This window comes from Triturus cristatus, chromosome 3_1 (genome assembly GCF_964204655.1).
Source record: "Triturus cristatus chromosome 3_1, aTriCri1.1, whole genome shotgun sequence".
Lineage (NCBI taxonomy): Eukaryota > Metazoa > Chordata > Amphibia > Caudata > Salamandridae > Triturus > Triturus cristatus.
This window is the reverse complement of record NC_140583.1, coordinates 1,058,416,890-1,058,428,908: the sequence shown is the minus strand read 5'-3', so window position 1 is coordinate 1,058,428,908 and position 12,019 is coordinate 1,058,416,890. Positions and strand designations below refer to the sequence as shown.

At 47.1% G+C, this 12,019-nt stretch overlaps 1 protein-coding gene across 1 annotated transcript in view; it reads right to left on the bottom strand.

The window, feature by feature from the left end:
- Positions 1-12,019, bottom strand: part of KMT2A (lysine methyltransferase 2A) — a 1,466,550-nt gene that overhangs the window by 1,228,632 nt on the left and 225,899 nt on the right. The window contains exon 7 of the mRNA XM_085645838.1: positions 9,884-10,246. Coding sequence (XP_085501964.1) covers positions 9,884-10,246 — 363 coding nt within the window. The remainder of the gene's footprint in view (positions 1-9,883; positions 10,247-12,019) is intronic.

Sequence of the window (12,019 nt, the reverse complement as noted above, 5' to 3'; positions counted from 1 at the left end):
TCATTACGAACTCCACAGCACCATAATGTCTACACTGAAAACTGATAAGTTTGGTATCAAATCTCTCAGCACATTAAATCCACACTGATGACCGTGTGGGATTTAATGACCATTGCACACAAAGGGCATCTTAGAAATGACCCCTGAAAACTAACCTACCACTAGTGTCCAGGCTGAGTGGCTGATTTCAGCTGCCACCACCAGACATGTTTCTGGACCCCTGGGTCGAGAACCTGCTGCTCTCTGGGGACTGAAACAATGCAAATCCTGGGACGAGGTGCCAAGCCTCCTCCCCCAGGATGAGCAGGGTTCACGAAGGGGAAGCTTCAAAGGCTTGCCGCCTTTGTGAGCTTCCCCAGGCCACTTGCTGCTCTCAGCAACTGGTCCCCACTGGTTCTGACCCCCACTTTGGGCTGGAGAACCGTTGGGAAAAACAAGTGAGGAAGAGCGGTGTGCCTCAGGTGGGGGAGGCGAGGTGAAGCACAACTCTCAGTCCAGGCCATCCTGAAGATGGGGGGGGGACTCAGCCAACCAGGGACAGGCTCACGCACCCTCCCACTGGAGGCTGGCATAATATGGGGTGTACCCACTCCAGGGAAGGGAGGGACCCATTGGTCCCTGCCTTTTACCTACCTGTAACGCCCCTAAACCTAGTATGTAGGGGCAACCCTGAGCCTTGCTTCCTCAGACAAGAACCTGCAACAAGAAAAGAAAAGGAAGGACCGAACAGCTGTGCGGAAGCTAACAAGAGAAAGACACCCAGTTACTTGGCCCCAGCCCTACCGGCCTGTCTCCAACTCGAACCAGCTCCTGCAAAATCCCGGTGTGTCCTGCAGCCAGCAACCTCAAAAACCCCGGAGTACCTGCCTGCCTTCAAGCACAAAGACTTTGTCTCCTGTGAACACAGGATTTGTTTATCTGCAACCTCTGGCTCCGGCCGGACACCACATATCCGCCCCACCCTGCACCTGCCGAGCAGGGCCCGAGCTTGAGTGGGCAAACACCACAAGGAGGTCACCCCGGCGAGCCTCACCAGAGGTCCGGTGACCCCTGACCTTCCTCAAACCGACGCCTGCAGCCTAAATCCAGAAGGCCCCCCTAACCGCGACCAGGAGCTGGTAAGAAGATCTTACACCAAAAGGCACCCCTGCATCTGACTCCCCACGGCCTTGTGTGCCGAAACCAACGGTGCATAACCAACTCCTAACTTCCCAACATACCCCTCGAAGTGGTGGTCGCACCCAGAAGACCTTTGTCCTAGAGCCTGCAGTGCCTTTGCAAACCGGAGGTTCCCCATTGAACCCAACAGGGCGCCCGACGTCGAAACAGCAACCTGCAGCCGACCGCCCTAGTGCCATTGAGGGTGCACCTTTGGTGCTAATTGGTTTCCTCATTGCCCCAAGCTAAAGTCCAGGAGCATTGCTTCCAGAACCCAGTGGCCTGCTTGCCAGCAGCCACCAACCGGATGCCCCCTATTCTCCATTGGATAACACTGGGCCTCAGCACTGTGCACCTGGCAGCCCTAGTGCCACTGAAGGTGTAACAAGAGTGCATCCTTGACCCTGGGGGAACCCTTGTTCTAACCTGAGAAGCTCAACTCCAAAGACTGATTACTTACCTGGTAACCGTTAACTTCATTTCACTCCATAGGAATACATTGACTGTTTTTCTCTGAGAAATGTTCCAAGTGTAGAGTTGATTTGTATGGAAACCAGAAAAATAACAATTGTGCAAAACTTTTACTTACCTTTTCTCTAGGAAATGTCCCAGTGTGATATCTAGGCATATCACACGGAGTAGAAAAAGTTATCTCAAAAGTAATTTACCTGTAATTTTCATTGCAAAGTCGATACAAAGTACATATACAGCATTTCACAGTATTGCATTACCCGTAATTCAAACTGTAACCATTTCAAAGTACATTTACAATTGCATTTCAAACTGTATATTTACTGCAAAGTATTTATCAACTGACCTGTGCCAGGCTTCCTTGGTTCTAGAAAATAAAATTACTACAAGAATATTTTTATACAAAACCAATTGGTCTGAAGTTCAGTCTTTGAGTGTGTGAAATCATTTGCTGATTAAGTGGGCACAACAAATGCTTAACACTGTCCTCTGATACTGCTTTACCGCTCGGCCACACTACCACAAATAGAGAGTAAGGTTCTATCCAACTTTACCTCTGCCTACCTTTGGGGTTCCACTGGACTCTGTGCACACTATACCTCACTTTGGTACAATACATATTGAGCCAGCTTCCTACAGTGTGGGTTTATTAAAAGGTGATATTCGATACCAAACACTCCTGGGTACAGGGAAGCTATCATGGTGCTGCTGGGGGACTCAAGTTGTATTCCTAGCACATGTACTTTCTATGGCTCCCTGGCACTTACCATATATAAGAATAGACGTATATTGTAGGGGCATATCTGCTCATTCAGATATGCCCACACCTAAGACATAGAGTACCCTGCCTTAGGGCTCGTAAGGCTTGATAGATGGGTGACTTACCTATACCTGGGGCAGTGCTGCTTGGCATGGCAGACAGGGCAGTGTGCAATATCAATTTTGTCGTTTTTCTCTTCATCCTGACATTCAGGCTGCAGTGGCAGTTTGCATGTCCTGGGTGAGGGGTCCCTACGGTGGGCCAACTGGTGCTGCAGCGTTAGGGTACCCTCTTCAGTCCTGACGCCCTAGGTACCAGGGTTACCTTTTACTAGGGACTTACAGGGATAGCTGAAGTGGTGCCCAACAAGGTACAATTTAAGGGAAAGAATATCGTGCTGGGGATCTTATTAGCAGGGTCCCAGCACACTTTCAAAGTTGCACCAGATACCAGGCAAAAAGCGGGGGTACAGCAACAGAATCCCATGTTATGCCAATCGGGTGAGATGCAGCATTAAGCCTTGAATTCCGTCCCAAGTAGCCCTGTTGTTGCGAGACAGTAGACCTACTGAATTTGCGATTCACCAGTGGTTGGCATGTCCTCTACCCACCCTTTCACCTGCAGCCTTGATGCACTTAATCTACTTCTCAGGCAGGGAAGGGGGGGGGGCTTCCCTAGTGACCTGGGATGCTGTTCTAGTTCTTGTTGCTGTGACCCCTGATAAATATTGTGTCTGAAGATGAAGGCCTTTATTTTCATTCACTGAGTGGTGAAATCACAATGGGTTTTACTGGGTCCTTAAAGATGTATTTTGAGACATTTAATATACAGCCAATCATAGGAATATTCTGCACAGTGGTGTTAGTGTGCAAAATTGTTTCCACCAAGAAATCGTTTTTTTGCTCTGTGGTCTGCATATGAAGTTATGATATCCTGCAGCCCTTTGTATAACATTATGGTAAGATGAAGTGTCATCAGGTGGTGAGGCTTTTGATGGAATTTGTGGTTCTATATTGGTATCACACAGAACCACGTCATAATCGTCCCATGTGTCTGGGCTGTGGTCACTATCCCTCTGTGAATTTAAGTCATAGTCCTGTTGCAGGCTATACCTGCCCTCCTCTTCCTGCATAGGCGAGGGTGATCTTGATTGTGTAGATTGCGGTTGGCTGCATGTCATGGGGTTTGTGGCCCTATGTTCAGTAGCCACTCTTTGGTAATGGTTGTGGGACTTCCAAATCTTGTGCCTGTGTTTTAGAAGTGTCTTTATGCAGTCTCTTTTGTATATATTTGTGTAGTCCTTCAAAAACACTGCCTTCTTCTAGTGGTCTCGTTTTGTGGTGTTTTTGCCTGCTTCTCTGGTACGGTATGGCCAAGGAAGGTGCGAGATCGGCATGTGAGCTTTTTTCGGCATCAAAGAGTGACCCTGTTCCTTTTCTTTTATCTGTGCCGATGAACGTCTGGATTCAGAGTGGCTTGATGTAGAGTATTTCTTCAGATCTGATGACTTTTCCAACATTAAAGTTGGGTTTGACTTCTTTGACGATGATGCATGTAACGATAACTACGTGTGCTTCAGTACCGATGTGGTGTCTGTGCCAACCTCATGATTGGACTTGTTGCCAGACCGAGAACAGTCTCATCCCTTCTCAGCTCCGACACATGCGAGCGATGTCATTCAGAGCCCAAGGGCTGTTCCGCACTGGGGCGTGGAGGGGAAAGTGTATGTAATATTTTTTTTCCATTCGAGGTGGGTCAATTGTACTTGAGGCCCTTGAAGTCATCTTAGTTTTCAATCTAGATTCAGGTACCAGAGTTCTCTGCCTGGGTTCCTCGACCTGCAGCTACGACTATTCTTCCTCCCTGGACTCCGCAGATATGACAGTGGGGGCTACTGATGAAGACCACTCCTTGAATTGGTATCTCAGCGTTGATCTAAACCTCACTGTGCAAAATCTCTGTGAGAATCTGCCTCAGCTGCCATCTCCATTTTATGTACTAGGTGCCGACCTCTTCTGCAAGTCTTCTGCAACGTCTGTGCCAGTGCTCCATACATGTTCTTCACAGGGCTTGTGGACATCGAAGACACCAGAAGGAATTTCTCTTGGAGTGAAGGAGTCACCCCCCTGAATCTGCAGGCACCTCAACGCAGCTGACCAGCCAGCTGATCCTGAGCTCCCACGGACTCCGAAAAGGCTCAGCTACACAGGTGGTAGTGCAGGCCTCGAGTGAGGTGCAGAACCATCTTCTCACCGAGTTTCAGGGAAGTATCCCTTGTTGGAACAGCTGGAACAGAACCCCTGTGGACTGTGTCGCCTCACCATTTCCAAGGCTTGCTGACTCTCTCCTCCAGAGATCTTCAGGCTCAAAGAAGCTCCCACCTCAAGAATCTCCTGCAGCCAGGATCTTCGCCTGCATCGCATCCTTTGCATCGTGGGCCTTCATCATTTGGTGAGCTGCTCAAGGTCCTCGTGCGACTCCTGTGCCTCTCGGCCATGAGTCCTCTCGAGGGTCTTCTTTGGCTCCAGTGGACCCCCCTGCTTGCTTGGGTCTGCTCTGACTCACCTGCTCGTGGTGAGTCACTTGGACCTTGCTGGTCCCAACACTGCACCTTTTTTGTTGACTACGGTGTTTGCTGCCGGACACTAACTGTGAGAAAGTGGCTCTGTATATACTGTTCCCAAATAGGTACAGGGTGTACAGAGTCCACAGTCCCCAGAGGTTTGGCAGAAGCTAAAGTTAGATATAACCTTACTCTCTAAAGTGGTAGCTTGGTCGAGCAGTAAGGCAGTAGCAGAGGACAGTGTAAAGCATTTGTTGCACACACTCAGCCAGCAAATGGTCTCACACACTCAATAACTGAACTCTAGGCCCACGGTTTATATATAAAAAATATATGCTTGTTTTATTTTAGAACCAACAATAGGTATTAAAATATACTTTCTCAGAATGAGATGCTTTATATAAATACCTTTGCAATATGCAATTGACTTTTGTAGAAAGTTACAAGTGGTTGCAATAGGCAACACAATTTTAAACATAATAATGCATTGAGTTCAATGGAAGTTTCAAATTATTTGCAACAGATTACTTTTAGGATTACTTTTGGAATTCTAGGACTGGATCCTAGATTAAGCCCTGGGTCAGTAATTGGAATCAAGTGATAAAAGTCGACTTAATTACTGTGATGATTTTTAGACAATATTTTGCTATTTTAAAAGTTGACACTTAGAAAATATTTAATAGAAAACAGTTAATGATTCCCTATGGCAGAAAATTCAAGTTGCAGGTATAGTATGTTCTCGTTACTTTTGTAATCCAGTACTGGGTGCCTAGACTCAGTACTGGGACCTTTATCCAAAACAGGTAAATAATTACGTTTTCAGAAATTATATGATTTTTAAAGAAAATTTAAAGTTTGCAGAAATTGACATTTAGAAGAAATTACACAGAAAAACAGTCAATGATTTCCTATGGGAGAAAATTGGGTTACTGGTAAGTACAGTTGTAAGTATTTTTCAGAGTCAGTGCTGGGCACCAAGATCCAGCACTGGGAGCTCACCTAAGAGCAGGTGAGTATTTTCGTTTTCATTACTCGGCTGATTTTGGGTGAATATTTTAAGTTTTGAAAAGTCCACACTTGCAAGAAATTTCAGGAAAAGCCAGTCAGTCAATGTTACCCTATGGAGAAAACTGAGTTATCGGTTTAAAGGCAAGTACTCGACTGGCAGAGTTAAGGTTCTGGGCATAGACTCAGGGGTCTCCCAGGGTCAGGTAGGTACAGTTGGTTCACCCTCAGCGGCACAAGGGCGGCCCAATGTTATCCTATGAGAGGTAGGGGGGCCTTGGTTGGTGGCGGCTGACTAGCAGGCCACGCGGCTGTGGGAGCTGGGCTCCAGGTCACTTACTCAGGGCAAGTGGAGAAGTAGATAGGTGTAGAGGTTGCACTGCCAGGCCAACTCGGGCGGTTGGGTGCAGGGTGCTTTTGAGCCTTCAGGCGCTCAATTGATTGCAATGGGAAATCTCCGGTCTAGAAAAATACTGCAAGCTCGGGGACGAAGATTCTTCAGGTGCCACCACCACTTCGAGAGGTAAATTGGGTAGTTGGAGGATAGGTAGGTACCCCGGGATTGGGCACAGGGGGCCGAGGGGCGCCGGGAGCAGGGGTGCCTTGTGGTGTCGGGAAATCTTACCCTCTGTTGATCGCAGTTGGGGGGGGCCCTGGTTCGGAGGCTGCAGGCTTCTTCAGGAGTGTCGAGGGAGGTCCTTGGGTGCCGGACTCGGGGTCACAGTCGCCGTGGGGTCGTCCTCGTGGCCTTTGTTCACTCCGGCACAGGCCAGGCTTGGCGGGTGCAGAGTGTGGAGGGTTCGCGGTTCCAGCCTGCTGCCAGGGATTAGAAGTAGATTTTGAGTAGAGCCTTTACTCATGGAAGTCCCAGGGGTTGAGAGTCAAAAGGTAGCCAGGTCCTACGGGGTTTGAGAGGTTGCTGGCCAAAAGAGATGCCGAGTTGGAGAAGGAGCAGGTTCGAGGGTCAACAGGCCGGTAGGGCTGGGGCCAAAGCAGTTGGTGTCTTCCTCTTCTTAGCAGCTGCAGTGTAGGTCTTCTTTCTTCTAGCTCTTCTTCGGATTTCGGAATCTGGAATCTGGGGAAGGAAGGTTCAGGGTGCCCCTAAATACTAGATTTAGGGGTGTTACAGGTAGGTGAAGGGCAGGGACCGATGGGTCCCTGTCCTGAGGTGGGTACACCCCCTATCCTGCCTCTCTCCTGTCGGAGGGGGGCAGTAGCCTAGCCCTGATTGGGCAGGGCTTCCCATCTTCAAGATGGCGAGAGCCCGGAGATGTGCTTCACCTCGTCTCCCCCACCTGAGGGGTGGGGTTGGCAGGCTGGCACATCCCCTGTCCTTATTTGGGGTTTCCGGCCAAGCTTCACGCCAGAGTGGGGTTGCAGTGGCCTGGGGAAGCTCACAGAGGCGGAATGCCTTTGAAGCTTCCCCCTGCCCATCCTGGGGGAGGAGACTTAGCACCTCGCCCAGGATGTGCATTGATGCAGACGAAGGAGAGCAGGGGCTCTCCTACCCGGTGGTCCAGCAACATGTCTGATGTGTGGCAGCCTAGGCTGCCTCAGAAGAGACGTGGATTGTAGGTTAGGTTTTAGGGGGCATCTCTAAGATGCCCTCTGGGGTGCTTGGTACATTAAATCCCACACTGGAATCAGTGTGGGTTTAATGTGCTGAGAAGTTTGATACCAAACTTCTCAGTCTTCATTGTTGCCATTATGGCGCTGTGGAGTTCATGTTTGACGAGCTCTCAACACCATGTACTCTTAAATGGCATCACTGCACTTACAGTGCCCAGGAATGGACCTGGGTGCTGTAGGGGCACAGGGCTCCTGCTCCTGTGCCCACACCACTGGCATAGGGCACCCAGCTAGAGAGTGGCTGAGGTATGCCAGGGCAGTGTAGGTGGTGGGCATGGCACACAGGGATGTGTGCCATGTCGACTCTCTGTTTTGTATTGTACCCAGACACCCAGCCTGCAAGGGCAGTGTGTGTGTAAGGGTACAGGGCCTCTAAGGGTGGCACAAGGAGTGCTTCAGCCCTTAAGAGGCCTTCCCTGGTCACAAGGCCCTGGGTACCTAGGGTACCATTTACCAGGGGCTGACATGTGGCCAGGGTTTGCCAATTTGGGTTTTGGGTTTTAGGGAAGGAACATAGGCCCTGGGAACCGGATTGGCAGGAGTCCAGGGCACACTCAGTCAAAGTACATTCAGCAATTCAGCAAAAAGTGGGGGCATACCATGCAAGAAAGATGGCACTTTCTCACACTAACCCATTAGCTCTCAACATTCAGCATGGGACAGCTAGTTAACGGCTCCTGGTCTTCCACAGCGTCGCCTGGTCCGCAGCACTGCAACTTCAAGGGCACCATCAAACTCTCCTGCATCATCGACATCAGTGGGTATTCGTCTTCCGTGCCTTCTGGTCACTCCTGAGTGGCATTAACTCGGTCTCTTCTGCTTGCAGGTACCTCTCATCCTGAATCTACCTTTGGGTTTCACCGGACTCCTTTGTCTTCTTCTCCAGCGGCATCTTTCCTGAAGTCCTCCGTTGTGGTCTACGGCGGTTTCCAACATCACATAACACCTATGTACCCGACTTCCCTGGTGTAGGTATCCTGGTTTCTGGGGTATCCATGGGTGGGGTGACTCTCCAACCTTGCATCTTCCACTGGGTTTCTTCAGGGTCCACTGGGAAGGGTCCTTCTTTAAAACTGCAACCACGACTTCCCCATTGACTTGCATTGAGCATACAATTGTGTTCCCACTCTGCACACGACCTCCGTGGGGTTCCTAGATACTCACCTAAGGCGGTTCCTTGGGTACCTGGCTCTTCTACGTCTTCTGGATCCATTCTTGACTTGAGTCGTGGTTTGCATCCCACTATTTTAGTATATGGTTTGGTCTCCCTCTCAAGACCAATGTGTATTTGTGCTACTTACGTGTTCTTTTTCCTAAGTATTGTGTGTATTGTGGTTGCATCTCGGGTAGGAGATACTACAATGTGTTAGTGAGTGTTTGTAATAAAACACCTATATTTATTACTACACTGTGATTCTTGTTCACTTAACCTATACCATAAGATTAAGTAATGGTAAAATAAGCTGCTTTACACTCTTTCTGGACTAAGCCTGAAGGCTGCTCTCCACAGCTACTACTTAGAGAGGTTTCTAAAGTTGTCTAAAACCACTAAAATCACCATTAGAGTTGTCTGGAGTAGTGCAGGGTGCTGCACTTACATAGGTGAGCACCATATACTAAGCCAGCCTCTCACACAGACCATGTGAATGTCCAAATAGGCGTATTTTGCCCTGCACCGAGGGCACCATCAAAATAAGTTTTCTTTTTTCGCCTCCATTACCCGTAGACATTCTCGACGGGTGTGGATGTTGATGATGTGGAAGTCTGGTACATGCGGTAGATCTGTACTCAGCTACAATGTGTATCGGAGCGTGTGTTGTGCTACATTGTGGATCTTTGATTGTGTGGATCTTCCTTTTCGCCCGTAGGCTGCACGGGTATCGAAAATGTAGAGCTCCGACTCAGTCCATCCGAGCCCGATGACGGAAACAAATAATCTAACACAGGAGTAGTTGAACATGCGCAATACCTCAAGGAGGAGATGCGATGCATTTCGCCGACCATAAAACTTCAGGCACAGCAGTAGATGGCATGAGTGTGCATATCATGTGTATCTGCAGCCCACAATTGCTATATATAGGATTTAACATAGGTTGTAAATTTATAAAAGAAGTAGTTCTGGAGCAGAAGCACAAACAGGGTGATTTTGAAAGGCCAGCTCCCGGTATAAACAAAATAAGGAACACTCCTCTTTCAAACCACAGTCCAGGACACAGGTGCACATTAGCTCGGTAAGGAGTATGGAGTGTACCAGTTGTAGAAAAAAAACAACTATTACCTATGAATGCTTTAATTACCTGGCTCTGGATGGGGAAGAGTTGGTTTCTTTTTGGGCTCGCTGGGCGCGGTCCTCGGCGCCTCTTTCTTTGGTGGCCCAGGAATGGAATGAGGCGTGTTGAGAGGGGCAGCTGGTGGGGGAGGGCTTGGTTTCCCAGTCTTCCTGGTCTGAGGGGATGAAACCTGTTTGGACTCTACAGGGGGCACTGGAGTGCTTGCCTCATCCATCTTCTCTTCAATTACTTTTTTGGGAGGTGGCTCACTTTTCTTAGGCACAGGATCTCCTGGTGGCTCAGATTTCTGCCCCGAGTCCAAGAGATTCTTTCCCATGTGACTCTCTTTCTTTTCACCACTTTTGCTTTTCTTTTCCTTCTTTTTCACAACTGTAAATACATGAATATGAAGGTTAGGAACAAAGGCAGAGCATTAGATTGGTGCCAAATAAAGCCTTATACAATACAGCTCACATTTCTTTATTGTGCTCTATTGAGGAGGGAGGTTGGCAGAAAGAAACCAGCATTAACTTGTACAGTAGTAACTGGGAAGAAATATATCAAGTTGACATTAGTGCCCTGACAGGACCACATTTTAAATACATGCAGATATATGCACAATGGTTGTTATATTACACCCCCAACCAAATGTACAAATGGAATGTTAATATTAGTAATAGTTGCCCAAAAAGTAGTGAAATAGGGGACCTGGGTGCATATGATTTGGGATTGCCAAACAAATAAGGAGTATTGCCATAAGGTATTGTAATTCATTTACAATCAATAGGTATCCATCTTATACTGGACGAAAGATCAATTATATTGGGCCATTACAGACATTTAGGGATAGGCGTTACAGGTAAGAGTTTGGTGGCTTATAGCTATTCTTGTGGCACATTTGATAAATGCATTCCACTTGAAAGAGTTTACCTCAATGTTTAAATAAAGGTTAGTGAAGCAACGAAAGGCTTACAGAAAAAAGAAACTATATGTAAAAAGGATGAGCAAGGAAAAATGCTTTTTTGTTGTTTTTTTAAAACAAATTTAGGCATTTTCTGGATGCCACCACCAACGCAAATACCCGATTTAATTACTGGATACTAATTTACAATATATGTTACAAAGAGTTCACATTTGAATAATTGTTTGTGTATTAACATGTACTGTTAACTGATGAATCAAGTAAACAGCTGACAATCAAAGAATAAAACAATACAAAACGGAGAGGGTGGACGTAACCCATTTATAACCCAGTGTCAATGACCGGTATTACTGTCCAACTGCAAATGCAAACTTGCTCTGGGTAATTTTAGCAGAGATTTGTGTTAAGTGGAAATACCTAGCACTGCTTTTGCCTAAAGGAAATCAATAGGATGTGGTCAGGATTGACACCTGCAATTCAAAAGTGTAATTTATTCAAGGGAAAATAACTATAACTACAGAGACGAGTGTCCTCAAACACACCATAATTCAAGGTAAAGTGCAATATAAAATAACATACTTTTGGTCAATTTTAATGATTTGAAAGGATGAAGGATAGCTGTACAAAAAGGGAAAAAAGGCAATATGAAACTGGTTACCCATCAGTAGCAATAGGTTTAAGCCATGAAGCTGCTCTAGAGTCACATACTGTGCTCTATTCTGTCATTTTGTGGTTGGTTTTGGAAACTTATCTAATAAATTAAAAGTTATAACTTGGGCATCTACCAAGGTAGTCTCCTGACTCACTATGGTGTTGAATATAAGCATACACTGCCTCACTATATGACTACCACTTCACATCTAGATTTATCATTTCCACTAACTGCCCTCTTTCAACAAGGAGGGTGTGTAGGAAGCTGGCTTTGTATATGATATGCCAATAGGTTGTTATACCGTGCACAGAGTCCAGGGGTTCCCCAAATGTGTACAGGTCTCAATGTAAAACCCAAAGTGCTCTATTAATGGCAGTGTGGGTGAGCAGCCTTAATCCAAACAAAAAGTAGTGTAAGACGTTTATTGCACAACATTGACCAATAATGAACATATGACTCAAAAAGGAGATCCCAACCAATTTTTGAAAGTAAATTGCATCTGTTCTTGGCATGTAGAGCTGTAGGTTCACATGCTTTGCATAGCCCGCCATCTAGTGTTGGGTGCCGGATGTTTGCACTTTGTTTCTGT